This window comes from Sorex fumeus, unplaced genomic scaffold (assembly GCF_029834395.1).
Source record: "Sorex fumeus unplaced genomic scaffold, SorFum_2.1 ptg000003l, whole genome shotgun sequence".
Classification (NCBI taxonomy): Eukaryota; Metazoa; Chordata; class Mammalia; order Eulipotyphla; family Soricidae; genus Sorex; species Sorex fumeus.
Window position 1 is genome coordinate 43,224,019 of NW_026606060.1, and position 20,642 is coordinate 43,244,660.

Consider the following 20,642-nt stretch of genomic DNA (forward strand, 5'->3'; position numbering starts at 1 on the left):
CTTAGAGAAGGAAGATAAGCAGGAGGCACTGAGTCATAATTTTTTTGAAAGGAGGCAGTAGGCCCCAAAATGTTTGGGAACCTTTGCCAGTATGCGACGGGTAAATGTTTGCCTTTCACACCAAGTGGGACCAGAGTTCCTCATCTCATAGGCAGTAAATCACCTTAGGCTAAAACATAACTAATAATTTCATAAGGAATGATGAACAGTGTGGAGTGGGGTTACAGGCACTGGAGCAGGAAAAACCTGACCTTGCAAAACGGTCCTGAAGTGAAACCTCAAAGAGGGAGTAACTGGGCAGAGAGAGCAAAACAGGGTGCCTGCAACACTCAACCCCTTAGTCACGTATGCCTGAAACGCAGAAACCCATCACGTATGCCTTAAGGAAGTCATCCTAACTGCAACATACAGCCTTGAAGGCGACTGGACTGGGGACAAAGCAGGGTAGAAAAGGCAACAGGCCAACAATGTTAAGCTCTGTGTGACTGGACCTCTATAAAACTGTGCGTATTTGGCAATAAAGTGAGCTGTGATCAACTGCTCCCGGAGGGGTTTCTCTGAGCACTCGTTCTCCTTCGCCCGCCCAGAACTGATGTGCAACGTGTCCCAACATATTCCCCAACAGGACAGTTAAAAACAAAACCATTTAGCTAGTCTGTTTCTTGGTGCCTGGAAACGTTCTTCTCATTGTCATGAATGAATGAGGAAAGGCTAAGCCCAGGGAGGGAAAGTGGGATCTCTTTGCCAGGGGACTACAAAAAGTTATGGGCAAAGCCAACATGAGCCTCACTCTCCTAGTGCTTCAAAAATGGAAAAGAGTGGGCTTCAAGAATCACACAAATAAGGGGCTGGAGGGCTGGAGGTACATCGTGGGTAGGGCATTTGCCTTGCACACAGCTGACCCAGGTTCAATCCCCAGAACACCATCTGGTCCTCCAAGCACCACCAGGAGTCATTTCTGAGCACGGAGTCAGGAGTAACTCCTGAGCATCTCCAGGTATGGCCCAATATTTCCCGTTCCCCCCCCCACACACACACACACAAATTGTCACACAAATAAATGTAAATCAGTAACAACTGATTTGAAGAGGCGACACACAACACCAAGAAACCTTAAATGGACCATCTGTCATGGTCAGAAAGATTAGCACTGTAGCACTGTCCTCCCGTTGCTCATTGATTTGCTCGAGCGGGCCCAGTAACGTCTCCATTGTGAGACTTGTTACTGTGTTTGGCATATCGAATACATCACGGGTAGCTTGTCAGGCTTTGCCATGCGGGCGAGATACTCTCGGTAGCTTGCTGGGCTCTCCGAGAGGGGTGGAGGAATCGAAGCCAGCTCGGCTGGGCTGGCCGCACGCAAGGCAAACGCCCTACCCACCAGAGAGAAAAAAAAAATCTTAGGAATGCTCCCATGAGGAAATTTTTCAGCTGGGATTGGCAGGGGAGGGGCAGTGACCAGGGAAAAAGGTGCTTGGGGCAGAGAGAAGAGTAGGTTTCTGACTGTGAATGCCAACTCTACTTATTTTCTGTGCAACTCTACTTATTTTCTTAGGCAAGACACTTTATCTGGTGAAGTCTGATTAAGCTCTGTGGAAACAGGGATGACAACTTACACAGTTGTAATGGTTAACAAAACATTATCCCCCCCCCCCCCACACACACACACACACCTTGTTAAGGCTTTGAAGGGAAAAAGCAATTATCCTACCGCTCTCTATATCTCTCAGCACCCTTGTGTAGGAAAAGGAGGCTAACAATAATGTGCAATGAACTAAAATAATTTATACTCTCATGGCATGTAAATTATTCTTTCAACTCTAGGGTGAAGAATTAAACACTCAAGACTCTATTCTTATAACTTGTTCTTAACAGCTGAAGGAAGGCGTCACACCTTTTCAGCTATTTTGAAGAGCTCTGGAATTTAGAAGAATGAGAAGGAAGTAGGAAAATACTGACTTGGGCTTCACCGGGGGCAGTCCAGGAGAGTACAGCCAAGTGTTCCAGTCAACTTGATTGAGAATGTCAACCTGCCGACAGGAAGAACACGCAGTTTGCTAAACAGTCTTTCATACTGAGAACAACAGACATTCAGATTCAGGTCCTCTGATCTATGAATTAGTCTAGACCTATTAGGTCTCTTTTAAAAAACAATTTTATAGTCACCAATAATGTTCTATCAAATAATTACAAGAGGGAATAAAGTACATACAAAATTTCTGAAAAATATCACAAATCTCTGAAATTGCACACATTAGGTCACATTGAAAGCACAAGTGTTATTAGGCAATAACCAGACCACCCAGACCAGTCGAACTTCGGTTTCATTGCTGCGGCCCGGCTGAAGGGCAGTTGTAAAGATCAGCTTGCTGAACCCATGTGACTAGCCATTTGAGATCACAGCCCCCAGTTGCTGTCCAGGCAGGCTGGACTGAGACACACTGTTGGGGGCCACGCCCCATAAGCAGTGATTCCTGGTCTGTAACCCAGACTGGCTAGATCTCAGAGCTACAACAGCTGCGGGGTATTGGCAACAACAGATACAGTAGCCTCACAATCCCAGGGCCAAAGGTGTCAGCGATCAGGCCAGCAGGAGCCCTAGATCACCACTCAAATCCATTTGAATTCAAAGCTAGATTCCCTGACATCAAGTTGGCATCAATGAAAAAAACAAAGGAAGGCTGAGGGGAAAGTGGAAAAACTTGGGCCAGGAGTGTGGCCCAGTGGTGGAATCCTTCCTGAATTCCTGGCACTGAAAATAAATGTACAAACGGAAAAGCTCATTCAAAAAGAGCTGAAGGAACTAGAGGGTAGCAGTCTGAATAAATAACTCAGTTACAGAACTTGAAAGCAGGACAAAACAGACTCCACAGAACCGGGAATGGGTGACCTCCCCCGATCTCCCCCTATTTCTAGTAGGCTGGCAGTCACACCCACAAGCTGCCACTGGTGCCATGTAAGTTCATTAACAGCCATGATCCAGAGACTCAATATAAATCTCTTGGAAGAGAGCACAGAATCATACACTATAGCCATGTCTCCAGACTTCATGCTAAGCTGTTTCATTCGGGGCAACCCGGAGTGGGGCAGGTGAGGCCCCTCCCTACCCCAAAAGAGCCCCAGCAGTCGAAAACCTCCAGAACTCAACTGTCACCACGCTCACGGCCACTCTCCACACACTCGGGCTGAGCCTCACCCCTGAGGGAATCTACTCCTGGACATCTCATACTTTACACCACCAATATACCAAAAGTAGCACACCACATTTGATTGTGTTGAAAGTAGAATGCACCCAATCTTAGGGGAAAATATATTTATATAGATAAAGATGTAAGCACACGAGGCTTAACCTTTAACAACATATTACTGATCTCTTATAGAAGGGCTTTATGGCTCTTAGGTGAAATACAATCTTCATACACTTTCCTCTAAGAAATCTTTTTTTTATCTAATTTTTAGCAGATTATTCAAAACAAGCATCATAAAATAAATTATTTTGGTTCTCCTTTGGGGGTAGGGTTTGGAATTTGGGATGGAAATATGGCAGTGGGAAGGTGTAATGATGGTGGGACTGGTGTTCCAATATTAAGTGTAATCAAATATTGTGAACAACTTTATAAAACATTTTTTTAAAAAAAAAGAAAGGACAAAAAACAAAGTGTGCTTCAGTGACATCCAGAACATGATACATGGAATCATCAACTGAAAAAAAATGGTTTAAAAAAATTAAGTCTAAGAAATATATGGAACAAGATCAAGAAGAACAACCTTCTTATCATACAAATTCCAGAAGGACAATAAAAAGAGAAAAAGGAAGAATTACCAGGAGGAGAAATAATAGCTGAGAAATGACCTACGCAATGAGAGAAATGGCAAAATGTTTTTGAAGCATTGAATGGAAGAATCTCCAACAGGAATTCTTGCAGATTATGACTGTGATTTAAGGGGACGATAAAAAAAAATGTTTACAGACAACAATAGCTCAGGGGCATTCACTGCCTCCAAACCAGCTCTATACAGAATATACAATAATGGCCGGTGAAAGGCAGAGAAACTCCAGTCAGAAGTAGAATCACATATAAATGTTAAAGACGGGGAAAGACAGAGGGAGTTAGGGAGAGTCGGAGATGGAACACTAGAATCACACATGGTAACTTTGAAGGGAAAAAAGTTCAGAACATTAGCTATAAATATACAGTAACCTGAAAATACAGATAAAAGACAAGAACTAAAGGAATCAACCAGATGCAGATCAGCACATAAAATGTCAGTCATACAATGCACAGAAAGAAAGAGAAGTACAAGGAATGATGTCAGTTATAAAAATACCCCAAATCTTCAGAGAAAAATGGCAAGAATTTTTTTTTTTTAACAAATCTCCTTAAATATCATTGGACTAACATCCCCTATCAAAAGACACAGAGTAGCAGGATGGATTAGGAAAGAAAATCATACCTCCTCCAGTCTATAATTTCCGAATTAAATGGGCTCAGAGTGAAAGATAAACAATCTTAGAATGAAAGATTGAAAAACAACCTGTGAGCTAATAGTAAACTAAAAAAAGCAGGGATAGCCGTACTTTTTTTTCTTTGACACATGGTATTGTCCCACTAACCATGGAAAACCAAAGAGTACTGGACCTGAAGTAAACAGTAAGGAAAAGGGATGTCTGGCTCCAAATATGGTCCCCCAAGTATCACCTCGAGTGATCCCTGAGTGTGCAGTCAGGAGTAAGCCTGAGCACCACTGAGTGTGTTTCTAAACCTTCCTCCTGAGCATCTCCAGGTCCAAGTCTGGAGGCACTAAGCACTGTTAGGAGTGGCCCTGGTGGTCCCCAGCACCACAGATGCTCAAGCATCTCTACATCCTCAGACCCTAGCACTGAACTATTGGCCTAACTGGTCAAGTAATGGTAAGAACAGCCCTGAGGCCCCTGAGCAGTACTTAGGTGCCTCCCCCACCCCACCCCAAAGTACTAAATTAAATTAAATTACAAAGACTAGAAGTAGTTAGTATTGGCAAGAATGTAGAGAACCCTCATTCACTTTGGGGTCTGTAAACTGGTTTCGCTTCTAGGACAAATGAAAATGGAAACTTATGAAAAAACTAAAAATACAGTGGCTGGAGAGACAGCACAGTCCTGCTGAGAGAGTATCTGTCCTAGAAGCTGCATTCCCCAAGGGAAAGAACTTTACCCCTATTGATTGTGACCACACCTATTTGTAATTGTTACCCCAACCCCTAATGCTGGGGATATACAAGTAGACTGTAAGAGTGGGCTGGGAGATCAGAATCCAGACTGCAGAAGAAGAAGGAGAAGGGGGATCAGACCAGACTTCAGAAGGAGAAGGAGAAAGGGGATCCAGATTCCAGAGCCAGAAGGAGAATGAAGGGGGATCGAGGAGAATGAAGTAACATGGGGGAGGAAGAAGCAGGAGGAGAATCAGAGGAGAATGGAGATGGGAATGGAATAAACTGCAACTGACACCAACCAGCCTGGCCCTCATTTCCTTCCTTCACCTGCCCATTGCCATCGACCTCCCCAGGGTGAGACTACTGAACATGGCAGAGACTACAAACATGGGCAGCGGGGAGAGATAGACCACTGCTGTCTTTTTGAGTTTACAGAGAATAGCATATGATGTCATGTGACCGCGACTGCTACAGATTTTAGAATTCTGAAATTTTAATAATTAAAAGTGGAGGGATTTCTGCCAAAAGACGCTGAGTTCCGAGATTTATTTCTGAGTCTCTGGGATCATGGCTTAAGCAGCTTGATCAGTAGCCAGAGGGCCTGTTCATGGGTGGCGATTCGAGGTCTCGTTGGGGCTGGGGAGGAAAGGGCCAGCTCCACCCCCACCCCGTGAGGCCCTGCATGTCTCTTCACTGTGGGCCCCTACCTGGAAGATGGCGGAACCCGAGCTGCCAGGGGGAACAGGCAGCGGGACAGCACCTTTCAGGGTAAAGGATTTTTAAAAAAAAATTTTTGGCTTTGGAGGTCTCACCCAGGGATGCTCAGGACTTACTCCTGGCTCTGTACTCAGGAATTATCACTGGCATTGCTCAAGGGACCATATATGATGCCAGGGATCAAACCAGGGTCAGCCGCATGCAAGGCCAAAGCCCTATCCACTGTACTATCACTCTAGCCCTTAGAAATTGCAATCTTAAACATCCATCCAAGAATACAAGAACATTCAAAGAGTTATATGCATGCCCGTTCAGTTGCGTGAACAAAGAAATTGTGGTATAAGTCCAAAGGAATACTAGCGAGTTATAAGAAAAGATGAAATGCTTTACGTTACAACTTGGATAGAGGTAAAGAGGGTTATGTTAAGTGAAATTAGTTAGAGGCAGAAGGACAAACACCTTATGATCTCATTCAAATGTGGTAAGGAAATGAACCATGTCCAGTGCCCACCCCTTGGGCTTTGAATACAGAACTGGGATTACCAGTGAGGGTAGGGGTGGGTGAGGGAGAGGGGATGGGGAGAGAGAACAGAAAGTGGTGGAGCCCCCCAGATGAAGAAGCAGTAATTTTGTATACCATAACCACGAGTATATTATTATGAGTGTATTACACTATTGCAATCTCTATTTAAAAAAAAAACTTTCTTTTTAAAGATGTATTTGGCATGAAAACTAAGAGAGCTTTTAAAAACGAACCTTATCTTTGAAATGAGAATACAGGAAATCCTTCCAGTCATCAGTAGTTATGCTCTTATAGGAGAATTTCTTAACATAAGCCTTTAGGAATCCAAGGAAGACTTCTACAAGTATAAAGAAAAATAAGTCAATATAGAAAGGCAATTATTTAACTTTTTGCCCCTGACAGCATTATTTTATTAACCGTAAAGAACACAGAACATTCAGAGAGTAAAGAAACCAATGGGGCCTTTATGAGTAAAGACTCAAAAGGTGGGGAGGGCTGAAGCTGGGCTTTGAGAAATAAATCTCATTTGATAGAAAGGAGAAGAGAAATTTTAATTATTATCTTAGATAATAGAATTTCATTGTGGAGATGTGATAAGTTGATGTAACATTCCCCATTGGTGGGTACCTTGGTGACCACCACTGCTGATTGCTTTACTCTTTTAGTTAAGGATATGAACAAAGACACAGAAAAGGAACACATGACACAAGTTCTAAAGGCAATGGCCTACAGAGGCAGGCAGGGGGGCAGGGGGCACCGGAGGGGAACTGGGCACTGACTGTTGGAATATTATATAACTGAAACCCTATCATGAACAACTTTGTAATTGTGTATCTCACTATGATTCAATAAAAATTTCTTGATTTTTTTTTTTTTGCTTTTTGGGTCATACCTGGTGATGCACAGGGGTTACTCCTGGCTCTGCACTCAGGAATTACCCCTGGAGGTGCTCATGGGACCATATGGGATGCTGGGAATCGAACCTGGGTTGGCCATGTGCAAGGCAAACACCCTACCCGCTGTGCTATCACTCCAGCCCTGATTCAATAAAAATTTCTTAAAAATATAAATAAAAGGGGCTGGAGTGATAGCACAGCGGGTAGGGTGCTTGCCTTGCACACAGCCAACCCGGGTTCGATTCCCAGCATCCCATATGGTCCCCCGAGCACCACCAGGAGTAACTTCTGAGTGCAAAAGCCAGGAGTAACCCCTGAGCATCACCAGTGTGATCCAAAAAAAAAGCAAAAATAAATAAATAACATAAAAAATACATCATTGTATAGATAATATATTTGTGTAATGAAAATATTAAAATATATGTGTATATATATATATAAAAGCAATGGCTCATATGACTATAAAGGAACAAAATAAAATAAGAGAAGTAGAAGGGATCAAGATAAGGGAGGCCTTGAAGTTAGTCAACAGAGCCTGTGAGAGCTCAATGGACTAAACCACACACATGCAGAAGGCCTGGGTTGCATCCCTGACCCCACAAGGTCCCTGAAGTAGTACCTGGACTAACTCCCAAGCACAGAGCTAGAAGTAGCCACTGAGCACTGTCAGGCGTGACTCCACAATGATTACTAAAAGAATCAACAATGGCAAATACCAAGATAACTATCAATGGAGAATGTTACATCAAGTAGCAGATCTAGATAATGAAACTCTAGAATAGCTTTAAAAAGTCTAAGACAGGGATAGAGAAATAGAACACAAGACACAGTGCTTGCTTTGCACCTTGCTGGTCAATTATTGCCACTCCTGAGCACAGACCCGGGAATAGCTAGGGGTGCCCCACAACCCCAAATTAAAAAAATAAAAATAAGAAGTATGAGAGTTGTACTGACATGGTAGGACGTATATGAAGTACTGCTGAATTTTAAAATATGTAGAATATTTAATATGATGTTTTCCATACTTAAGGACCATATGTGTTTACTTGTTTTGTTCTTTTACACTTAAAAAAAAAATCTCGAGGGTCTAAGCAATAATACAGCAGGTAGGGCATTTGCCTTGCATGTGGCCGACCTGGGTTCGATCCTTGGCATCCCATATGGTCCCCCAAGCACCAAATTACAGGAGTAATTTCTGAGTGCAGAGGAGGAGTAACCCTTGAGAATCACCAGGTGTGACCCAAGAATCATAAAAAAAAAAATCTCAAGTCACATAGAGCTACCAACAAAGGTCACCTGGGGGTAAAGAAAATGGGCTGAGGGACTTCACAAACTCATTTTTCATTGAGTGTATATTATTTTTCCTAATTTTAAAGATATTGATGAGTTTGTGTTTTTTGTTTTTTCCAACCAAGGAGCCTATTTTGGACCTTAAAAATAATTCAACATTTTACGTGGAAAGGTAACATTAGAAATAATACAGATTCCATCAGGGTACTTATACAACACACAAGAAGAATAAAATGGAGCAAAAACAACCATTATATAATCTTATTCTTCTCATAACCCTTAAGAAAAGCACCAGGAAACACCAAGTACTTGCCTGGGCCTCCAAGAAGCTGTTCCAGGTAAAAGAGTAAAGCAAAGCCCTTCTCATAGGGCACTGAAGAATATGCGACATCAGGGTCTACACCTGTCAGATCAATCACAAGTTTGGTGAAAGGGTGTGTATCCCCAAAGGTCTTTATCTACAAGAAACAAAAGTAGATAAAAGTCCATTTAGGCAGACTGGTACCACCATGGTAACAAGAACGAAGCATTATTAACTCAACAGTATCACTCAAGAGGGAGCCAGAACTTCAACTTAGAACCAGGAAATAGTAGGATATGTTATCACACATTTCTGGAAGTCAAGTCACAGAATGGCTCACTAGTATAGTATTCTGTGATTTTACTTGTCCAATAAATGACTCTGCTAGGAAAATGTTCCAGGACTGGTCAGCAATTGTGCTTTTCAGGAAAAAGCACTGAAAATGATATGAAGGCACCAAATGCAGTTCAGAGTAACCGAACGGCCAGATAATTTCAGAGACCTGACAAGGTCCAAGTGATCATAAACAGAATCTTCCACCAGATTATGAAGAACATTAATAGACCATTATGCTAACAATTGGCTAGCAAAAACTGGCGTGCTTTTCCATACCCACAAGAAAAATGAGTTTCTTGTTGCTACTTAGTGAAGTTGCTACATCATACAAACTAAATTTTTGAATACCTACACAACTTTGGACATATGCTTTTAAAGGTAGGACTCATTTACCGAATTCTGTAGTTCTCCCCATCCTCCCAGAGCATGAAAATGCCTGAAGTTTTCACCAAACAATCGTCCACATATGTGGCGTTCCAAGTACACGGTATGTCCTTCATTTAACCTGATAAATGAAAACAGTCATACAAATGAGAAGAAAAGGCATTTTTAACCAACTATATATATGTGATATGTATTGTGATATATATGTGATATATATATATCACATACATATATATATCCACAAACAAAGCAATTTGTGCAACATGGACATGACAAGTTACAGTGGCTACGTCATTTCCTAAAAATCAATTCCAGTGATGAGAAATCAGACCAGTCCATGGCAGTAGAGACATAAATGTAAACATGGTCCTAGTTCTTTGTGTCCATTTATTAATATTTGACCATGGAACTAAACAACACATGAAAATAAATTACTCTACCTAACATTGTGACATGTGCTACAAAAATTTTTTTAATTCTACCTATCAAAAAAGGTGATAATATGTACACAAAGCAAATTCAAGCAGAGACACACAGAAATCAATTAACAAGTACAATAAAAAAAAGATAATCAGTCTCACCAAAAGTGATCCCAAGTTTTGTTGGTTACAAGATTTCCTGTCCAGCTATGAGATATTTCATGTGCAATAACCTAAAAGAAAGAGTGAAAGTAATTAGTAGTAAAACTGATTATCTTAAAATAATCTATAATGTCAGTTTTTTCTAGTCTAAGTTCTGCACTTTTCTTGTTTTTTTTAAGAAACATTGGCTGAGATAGTCAATATGAAATAACTTGGCTGAGTAAAATAATCTGAATTTAGTCAAAGAGAAAAAATATATATCATAGCTTTAAAAAAATTCAAAATAAGAGCATATTTAGAAATTATTTAACTAGATATATGACTCTTTTATAAATATTTCATAAATATAGAAATTAAACCATTGTCTAAATATGTTCAATGTAACATATTTATCTGCTGATATAATAAGGTTCTATTGGAACACTTTCCAAACAGTCTGAATGATAGTACGGTGGGTAGAACACTTGCCTTGCATGCAGCTGACCCGAGTTCAATTCCTAGCACCCCATATGGCTCCCTAGCCCTGCCAGGAGTGATCCCTGAGCAGCCAGGAATAAGCCCTGAGACTGCCCAGTATGGTAACATTCCCCTCACCCCCAAATAAAACAAATTATAAAAAATCGCCAAAGTTATTTTTTATGATCACAATTAAAAACATAATTCAAACCACAAATATTCTAAAATCAATTGACTTAGTGCTTCTTGAGGAAAACACCATGATAATATATTTTAACTTACATTGGAGAGTGATTTGTCACCTGCCTGAAAAGAAAAGAAACAACTGCCTTAGTATTTAAGTAATCAAATCATGGACTATATCTAAAAGATCCTTATTTCAAAATATAGTAGTGTGGCAAGTTCAAAAGAGACATGTACTAAGAAAATAAGACAAAATACAAGACAAAAAGAAGAATAAAGTCTTTATTTCCCTAGTTCTAAGAAAACTTTCTAATACAAGGAGGACCAATACATTTATTTCTAATGTTCAAGAGATATATTTTACAACTTTTTGGTAGATGCTTTTCTTTGCTCTTTTATGTACTGACTTTCTTATCAACCACAATATATTTTAAAAAATTTGATAGTGCCCTATGACTCCCATGGTGTTATTCATTTTAATTATTTAGTTGTTAATCCATTACTCTTTTGGTTCTTGAAAGAATTTAAAATAGCTTAAAAAAAAAAGAAAAGGAAATGGAGCCTGAAAGACAGCAGAGCAGACAGGGCCTTGCACCTGGCCAACTAGGGTTTCATCTTTGGCATCCTATATGGTTTCCTGGACCCGACCAGGAGTGGTCTGAGTGCAGAGCTAGGAATATGCCCTGAGCATTGTCACGTGTGACCCCAAAACTGTAAGGAAGGGAGGGAGGGAGGGAGGAGAGGGGGAGGAAGAGAGGAACAGAAGAAAAGGGAGGAAGTAAAGGGAGGGAGGGAGGGAGGGAGGGAGGGAGGGAGGGAGGGAGGGAGGGAGGAGGGAGATGGAAGAGAGGGGAGGGTGGGAGGGAGGAAGAAGGGAGAGAGGGAAGGAAGAAAAGGGAGGAATAAAAGGGAGGAAGAGAGGAAGGAGAAGAGAGAGGGGAGGGTGGGAGGGAGGAAGAATAGGGAGGAGGGAGGGAGAGAGAAAGGAGAGAGAGGAGAGAGAGAAGAGAGAAGACAGAAGACAGGAGGGATAATACAGTGGGTAAGGCACTTGCCTTGCTTGCGACCAAAATTACCCCATATGGTTCCCCAAGTGCATTAGGAGTGACCCCTGAATACAGGTCACCTACAAGTTTGGTCCAAACACCAAAACCAAAAATAAACAACAACAAAAAGATTTTAAAGTAACCTACAAAGGCACAAAGCAGTATCATACCGAATTCTTTTTTACACACATGGTGAACAGTGTTTCACCATGTGTTGACCAGTATGTTTTGGCCAGTACCTATATATTGAGTTTACTCAAAGCTTTTTTGTCAGGATTTACAATTCCAAGTTCACAGATGAATCATAAGACATCTCTATCCCACCCCAACATCCCCAAATGCCTTAAACATAGAATTCCACCCCCCCCACACACACCAAATGGCCAAATTATTTTCTTTTTAAAAAAAATAGGAAATGATAATCACAATAAGTAACAGAAGTAGAAAAAGGAGGAATTAGGGAAATAATAATTTTTCCCTTAAAGTTCTAAAGTTCTTCATATCTAGATTTCATTTGGGGAGAGCTCAGTTGCCAACGAAGACATATTTCCACTTACCAGGAGAGTAGGAGTTACGAATGTGAGGCAAGGATTTTCCATGCCGCCGTAAGGGAAGGATGGGGGCAAGACCAACAGGTCATACTGCCCCCAAACATACGGGCCTCCCAGTTCTTCTGCAATTTTAAGCATAGATTCAGTCTGGAAAATTAATGCATATTTATGTGCATGTCTTAATCATTATCATAATAGATGTCTCAAGTTATATTGCTTTATATGATGGCTACAAGTTAATGATGCTTGTTTTAAATAAAAATTTAAAGAACTATAACAACTGAAAGTTTACATGAAATTGGACACTTACGTCTTTCACCATCCCACTTAAAACCATCACATTCTGCATTCAAAATCTTAAACCCAACAGTAAAAAAAGGGTAAACTCTGGACCAACCTCAGAAAATTCGTGAGCAGACTTTTCCACCTGCTCTTTCTCAGACCATACTAAGGTTCTTGGGCCAATTTGTCTGCAAAATTAAAAAGATCAGTAAAAGAGAAAGTCAGGACTACTGGCTCACCTAATTCTAGAAAAGATTTATAGTAGAGGTACATGTCCAAATGGCAGGAATGTAATTCAGCTAGTGCTTAAAGAAAGAGGTGAAGTTAGATGGTTCCTCTCACAGACAAACCTGCTTCTGTTTATGCAGCCACTGAAACAGTGCTCTAAAGAGGCACAATCTGGACCAAACAAAACTCAGACATCACCTGCTCCCAAAGGCCACGGGCCCTGCAGCCACAGAGATAGTACAGCAGGTAAGGCACTTAGTGCCATGTATGCAGCCAACCCAGGTTCAATCCCCATTATCCCATATGGTCCTCCAAACACTGCAGAGCTAGTTGTAACCCCTGAGCATCACCAGGTGTGACCCAAAAGCAAAATGAAAGCCAAACCTCCCCCCCCCCAAAAAAAAAAACTCTCAAAGGTCACTGGTCCTGCTATATGGTTTCCTCCCTCCATCTCCCAATCATAAACTCTCAGATGCAGCTCAAGAGATAACTGATTCTACAGCAGAGTTAAATATGTCAAGCATGTAAAAATCAAACACTCTCAAACAACAGATACAAACTGGAAAAACTGGAAATATCCTGTGGAGTGACAAAGAGACAAATACTGTAGAAAGACAAATTCTCTCACTTCCCTCTATAGTAATCAAGAACAGTATTTGAGGGTGCAGAGGGAGGCGAAGATGGGGGGGAGATACTGATTAAGGAAGGCAGAGTTCTGTTTTACAAAATGAAAACCTTCTCAAGATTGTTTTAGAACAATGTAAATATTCCTAGCACTACTCTATATTTAAAAGGACAAATCGTTAAATTAGTCCTGGAAATTAGTGTGCTAACTGTACCTTTAACAATGGTTAAGATGACAATTTCTTGGCTGGAGCGATAGCACAGCGGTAGGGCGTTCGCCTTCCAAGCGGCCAACACGGCCGACCCGAGTTCGATTCCTCCGCCCCTCTCGGAGAGCCCGGCAAGCTACCGAGAGTATTCGATATGCCAGACACAGTAACAACAAAGTCTCCAATGGAGACGTTACTGGGCCCGCTCGAGCAAATCGACGATCAACGGGAGGGCCTTTACCTTTACCTTTTAAAATCACAATTAGAGAAAAAGAACTAGGGTCGGCCATGTTGGCCGCTTGCAAGGCAAATGCCCTACCGCTGTGCTATCACTCCAGCCTAGAATCGTGTCACATATAGGGGCTGGAGCAATAGCATAGCGGGTAGGGCGTTTGCCTTGCAAGCGGCCAACCTGGGTTCGATTCCCAGCATCCCATATGGTTCCCTGAGCACTCCAGGGGTAATTCCTGAGTGCAGAGACAGGAGTAACCCCTGTGCATCACCGGGTGTGACTCAAAATAAAATAATAATTAAAAAAAAAAAACAGAATAGTGTCACATACAGAACTGGAACTCAAAAAATATTTTATTTATTATTTTTTTACTTTTTTGGTTTTGGGGTTATATGTGGTAGTGCTCAGGGCTTACTCCTGGCTCTGCACGTGAGAACTCACTTTTGGCAAGCTTGGAGATACGGGTTAGCCATGTGCAAGGCAAGTGCCCTACCCATTGTACCATCTCTCTGGCTCTTAAAAAGTCAAGACTTTATCTTTTTTTCTTTTTTTTTTGCTTTTTGGGTCACACCTGGCGATGCACAGGGGTTACTCCTGGCTCTGCACTCAGGAACTACCCCTGGTGGTGCTCAGGGGAGCATATGGGATGCTGGGACTTGAACGTGGGTTGGCCGCATGCAAGGCAAGTGCCCTACCTGCTGTGCTATCGCTCCAGCCCAACACTTTATCTTAATAATTAATTACATGCCACATCAAACCACCCCTGTCCCCTGCTCCAGAGAGGCAGCAGGTTCTAAAGCAGTGCTTTTCAAATCTCCATGACTGAGGAAGCTGGTTAAAACACAACTTTTGATTTAGTGGCTGGGGATCAGAATTGCATTTCTAGCCTCTGGTGGTGGCATAGCTACTGACTTGTAGACCTACAGGTACCAACGGTAACAACCAGATCTATCCAATATAATTTCAGTGAGCCACAAAAGAAAGTCACATACATGCCATTTAAATTACCTTGTGACCATACACAAATAAATCAGATGAAGTCATTTTTCTGTTCTTCTTGTAATTGTTGTTTTGGGGCCATACCCAATGGCACTCACTAGCTATTTTTGGCTCTGTGCTCAGGAGTGACCCAGTGGCAGTACTCAGGGGACCATCTGCAGTGCCCCTTAATAATGTGGGTTAGCTTCTTGGAAGCACTTTATCTCCTTTACCCTGTACTATCTCTCTGACCTCCAATGTTGATTTTCATAATGTGTTTTCTTTACCTAACATATTTAGAATACGATTATTATAACAAGTAATTAACTAGAAGTTATTGATAAATTTTATTATTTTTTTACTTACACTCTTTAGAAATCCAGCTCATATTTCCTACTTCCTGCAGAATTCAAGTCTCATCTGGCTAGTTAATGGCTGCGGTCCTAGACAGTATAAAGCTACACTGCATGGACTTGAGGCCCAAGCCTGAGCTTTTATCAGCTTTCTGATCCTGAACCAGTTACTAAAACTCGCTATGTATATTTCATTGTCCAGAAACTGGTAAAAAAAAAAAATCCTATCCACTCTACAGACTTATTCACGTTCAGTGCGATAATGCAGAGAAAACAACATTATAATAAGAACTTCGAATTGTTGGCTGCTGTGACAACTTTTATAGTCATCATTAATGAATGTCTCCTGTGAGCTAGGAGCCTTTACAAATGTTAGGTCTGTTCATTTTTAGAAAAATCCTTGAATGTACATATTCCTAGTTGTGAATAAAGAAAATGAAATTCAAGATGAGAGGTGCCGTAGTTATTTGTCTAACTTCTCTACACATCCAGATTCTAACATTTTCATTATTTAAAAAAAAATGGGGGGGAGGGTGGGGGCATACCTGGCAGTGCTCAGGAGTTACTGGCTCTGCACTCAGGAATTAGTCCTAGCAGTGCTCAGGGAACCACATGGAATGCCAGTGCTGTACTATCTATCTCTCTGGCCCATTTGGCATTTTAAAGAATGTGATGACTACAGACATTCTTCATTTTCAGCCAGGAACACGGGGTCTAGGAAGATTGGTCAACAGTTGGAATCAACCACAAGTGTGTATTGGGCAGAGGGTAGGTAAGATGGAGAAGGGATCAGGCTGACAATAACAGCTAGAAATGATCATGCTGGACATTTCAAGAAGTACTGAGTGTTAAAAGTAGATAAAGGAATATACATGATAACCTTTCAGAATCTGTACTAACCACTAATGCCAAAAAAAGGAGAGAGAGAGAGAGAAAGAGAGAATAAAAATGTCTGCCACAGAGACAGGCTGTGGTGGGGGAAGGTGATGGGAAACAAACTAGGGACACGGGTGCTGGGAAAAGTACACTGGTGGAGGGACGGGTGTTGGAACACCTTATGACTGAAACCAAATTATGAACAGCTTTGTAAAGATCTATCTCAGAGTGATTCAATAATAAAATCTTTAAGCTACCGAGAGTATTCGATATGCCAGACACAGTAACAACAAAGTCTCCAATGGAGACGTTACTGGGCCCGCTCGAGCAAATCGACGATCAACGGGAGGGCCTTTACCTTTACCTTTACCTTTAAATAAATAAATGCAATTGTGGTTTATGTAAAAACAAAAGTAATGGACAAAAAATTAAGGAGAAAGGATATTTAGTCGGCAAAATTTTAATAAAATATACTTAAATATTATTTATAGACTTCCAAGTGCTTTCATATATTCAATCTTTTTTTTCAGGGTGGGGAAGAGTCACACTCTGCTGTGTTCACACGTCTCTCCTGGGCAGTTTGCAGCAGACCATATGCAGTGACAGGGATCAAACCAGGCTGGGCCACACTCAACAAAAGCTCCTTAACCCCTGTACTATCTATCAGATCATCAGATATTTCAATTAATTTTTTTTTTTTACAAAAGCACCCTATGATGTGAGAAAGTCAGATATTATAACCACAACCTCAAGAATGTGAAACTGGAAGTTATTAGAAATAATTTGCCAAATTATATCAATTTTGGATGTCTAACTTCCAGAATACATAGAAAATCTCAATAATGACTGGTAAAAATTATTCTTAAATTGAAAATTAACTTACGGAGACCAGGGATACAGCTCAGTGTTATATGTGTGCAGCCCTGATTTTGGTCCTTAAAACCACACAAATAAATAAAATAAACAAAACTTACATTTTGTGACTAGATGGAAATTTTCCTACAGTTGTCAGTTTGCTATCTTGAGAAACTTACAAATGGCCCACAAATTAATCAGGATAGAGGTTCAAGATTGAATAAACCTCAAAATTTGTTCAAGAACTCACCTCCTTGATCTGAGTGTTGGGGTAAAGTCCCAAATAATAATGGTGGGTCTGGTGTCAAAATACTGAATGTAATCAAAGTAGAGAGAGAGAGTAATGTGGAAATCATCTGCCCCACAGGTAGGGGGAGAGTGTGGGATGGGGGTATGCTGGGGTTTTTGGGGGTGGAGAATGGGCACTGGTGGAGGTACAGGTGTTTCATTGCATGACCAAGACTAAAACCCGAAAGCTTTGTAACTGCTCTCATAGTGATTCAATAAATAAAATTATAAAAAAATGAAAAAAAAAGAACTCACCTGCTTTCTAAAGCTCCAACAACTAAAGCAATCAGGTAGCAGGGTATTGGAACCTAAAAGACAGAAACAAAACACACAACATACCTGCATTAGCGCTCAAAAACAAGAGTAAGACAATTCACGTTTAAAAATAAGGCACAAAGAGAAAGTACAGAGGTTAAAGTTATTGCCTTGTATGTGACCAAGACCAGTTCAAATTCCAACACCACATGGTCCCCAAGCACTACCAGGAGTGACCCCTCAACATAGAGTCAGGCATAGCCCCTGAGCACCACTGCATGTGGCCCCAAACCCGGCAAAAAATAAAACCAGAAAACTTAAAAAGTGAGGCAATTTCATTTCAAATCCTCTATGAGGAATATGGATTCATTTTGTACTTCTCAGTTCTCATATTTAATAGGTAAAAGTTGCTCAAGTCTGTGGTATAAAACATTAGAAACATTTCCTTCCTTTTTCTTGCACTCAGAAGAAAAGCTTTTGCAATGTGAAAAATGCAACTGCACCTGGTACTTACTGCACATGGAACGTGGTATTTCACAGAGAAATTTTAAACATTCCTCAAAATTTAACCTAAATGAAAACCCTGTGCCTTTTTTGTTGATTGGTTTATTGGCAGTGATTGCTTTTTCTTTTTTATTTAATTTAATTTCATTTACTAAAACACCACTTCTGGTATACTGGAGTTATACAAAATATTTCAGCAATAAGAAGATTCCCAAAACATGGGAACTTCAACCTGATCCCAGAAACAGGTTGGAGCAAGTAAATATTCTTTCTCTAATAGAAGGCATATCAACAGCCAGGGAAAACAGGGTCAAGGAAGATTGGTCAATGATTGGAATCAACCACAAGCGAGTGTGGAACAGAGGGTAGGTAAGATGGAGAAGGGACCAGGATGATAGCTGGAAAGAATAGCTGGAAATGATCACGCTGGACAAGTACTGAGTGTTAAAAGTAGGTAGGTAAAGGGAGGAGGTAAAGGGATATACATGATAACCTTTCAGTATCTGTACTGCAAACCACAATGCCCAAAAGGAAAGAGAAAGAGCAAGACTAAGCAAGAGAGAGAGAGAGAGACAGACAGACAGACAGACAGACAGACAGACAGAGACAGACAGAGACAGAGACAGAAGACAGACAGACAGAGAGAAAACACCTTCCATAGAGGCAAGCTGAGGGGAGGGGATGGGAGGGAAACTGAGGACACGGGTGCTGGGAAATGTACACCGGTGGAGGGATGGGTGTTGGAACATTATATGACTGAAACCAAATTATGAACAGCTTTGTAAAAATCTATTCCACTGTGATTCAGTAATAAAATCTTTAAAAAAATAAATTATTTCAGTCTGCTTTAGGGCAGGAGTTGGAGTTCAGGATGGAAACATCCAAACTATGGTGGTGGGAAAGTGTAATGGCGGTGGAATTGGTATTCGACTATTAGATGTAATCAAATGTTGTGAACTACTTTATAAAAATTAAATTAACTTTTTTAAAAAATGAAGTGTGTTATTTTTGGGGGGAGAGCAGGCTCCCAAGTGATCTCAGGTTGTCAAAGGATCACTCTTGACAATTTTTTACCCAAAATCAGCTGCTCCTGTGCTAGAAGCCGAGGCTGCCCTGGTGCTAGGGGCCACCCAGTTCACCCCAGCATTGCTCAGGAGCTTCAAGAGCCACATCCAGTGATATCCAGGGGACTATGTGGCATGGGGGATTAAACCTCAAACCAAGATCAGGCACATACATTCGAGGGAAGCACCTTAAGCCTTTATGCCACCCCCAGGCTCCCACAGGACACTTTTTCAGTCTGAGACAGCTCTTGCCCTTGTGAATAAGATGCTGGGACTGGCAAAAGTGTGACTTGAAAACACAGGGAAAATGTAGGCCCCAGCGAGCGGAAATGGGATGACGCGTGTCCCTAAGGTGGATGTTCCAGCTGCCTCTTTCTTCAATGCAACACCACAAGGAGATCAGACTGTTTTGAAATCACACTGATAAATAAATGAAAGAAACCAGACATAGGAGCTGCTCACTAAATTCTGAATTATTCCAGATGCAGTTTTGTTCTCCAGATGGGTTAAAAGAACTATTGGTAGTTCACCACCAACTGACACAAAGGTTTGGTACTTAAAGTCTTACATTTTGTCTGAATTTGTATACTTTTCTGCTTGGGTCTTCTGGGTCCGGGGCTTCTCCTTCACGAATGGCACTCATAAGTGCCACTAGTTCTTTTGGGACGGAAACCTAGTGGAGAAGAAAAAGCATTTCCCATTATAAAAGGCTCTATGTATCTTAAATTGCATATGGAAAATATTCTCCTTTTTTCCCGTCATGATTCGCCTACAAAATAAATATACCAAGATTCCAAAACTCCAGGTGATTTCATACCATATACAAAATTAGTGCTATGGTTTAAAAATGAATGCAAAGTCCAGAGTGATAGCAAAATGGGTAAGGCCCTTGTCTTGCATGCAGCTGACTGAGGTTCAATCCCTGGCACTTCATTCGTGGTCCCTTGAGCACTGCCAGGAGTAATCCCTGAGCACAATACCAGAAGTAAGTCCTGAGTACCACTAGGTGTGTCCCCCAAAACAAAACAAAAGAACAAAAAGAATGTGAGAAATCTATCCATTCAAATTAAGAGAATTTGGTAGAAAAGCAGATTAAAATTCTAGCTCTTCCTCCTAGGAATTACATAAACTCGCCAAATAACCTTCTTGAATCTCAGTTTCCCCATCAAAGGAGATAATAATACTCACAGGATTCCAGCATGGAATAAAATGATGGACACAAAGCACCAATCTCCATGCCTTTAACCAGGGCACCCCTTGGTCCCTCCATAACCTCAAAATCAATTCAAATGAAGCTATACTTAACTTTAGACAGGGGCTTGGCAGAGATTAGAGCTTTAAGCAACTGGATATAAAAAACAAACCTGGTGTTAGATACAGAACTTGTTGGGAGGGTGCAGGGGGATGGAGTGTGGTGGCATTTGCCCGTACCTCCTG

The 20,642-nt window shown here is 41.1% G+C and overlaps 1 protein-coding gene across 2 annotated transcripts in view; it reads right to left on the reverse strand.

Moving 5' to 3' along the window:
* The window catches only part of LTA4H (leukotriene A4 hydrolase), a 40,461-nt gene that overhangs the window by 7,818 nt on the left and 12,001 nt on the right, over positions 1 to 20,642 (reverse strand). For both annotated transcript variants that reach the window (XM_056115665.1, XM_056115671.1), the window contains exons 5-14: positions 19,774 to 19,878; positions 17,638 to 17,690; positions 12,855 to 12,927; positions 12,464 to 12,604; positions 10,960 to 10,983; positions 10,222 to 10,292; positions 9,650 to 9,761; positions 8,933 to 9,077; positions 6,667 to 6,770; positions 1,960 to 2,030 (exon numbers count right to left, since the gene is read on the reverse strand). In XM_056115665.1, the coding sequence (XP_055971640.1) occupies positions 1,960 to 2,030; positions 6,667 to 6,770; positions 8,933 to 9,077; positions 9,650 to 9,761; positions 10,222 to 10,292; positions 10,960 to 10,983; positions 12,464 to 12,604; positions 12,855 to 12,927; positions 17,638 to 17,690; positions 19,774 to 19,878 (899 nt within the window). The remainder of the gene's footprint in view (positions 1 to 1,959; positions 2,031 to 6,666; positions 6,771 to 8,932; positions 9,078 to 9,649; positions 9,762 to 10,221; positions 10,293 to 10,959; positions 10,984 to 12,463; positions 12,605 to 12,854; positions 12,928 to 17,637; positions 17,691 to 19,773; positions 19,879 to 20,642) is intronic.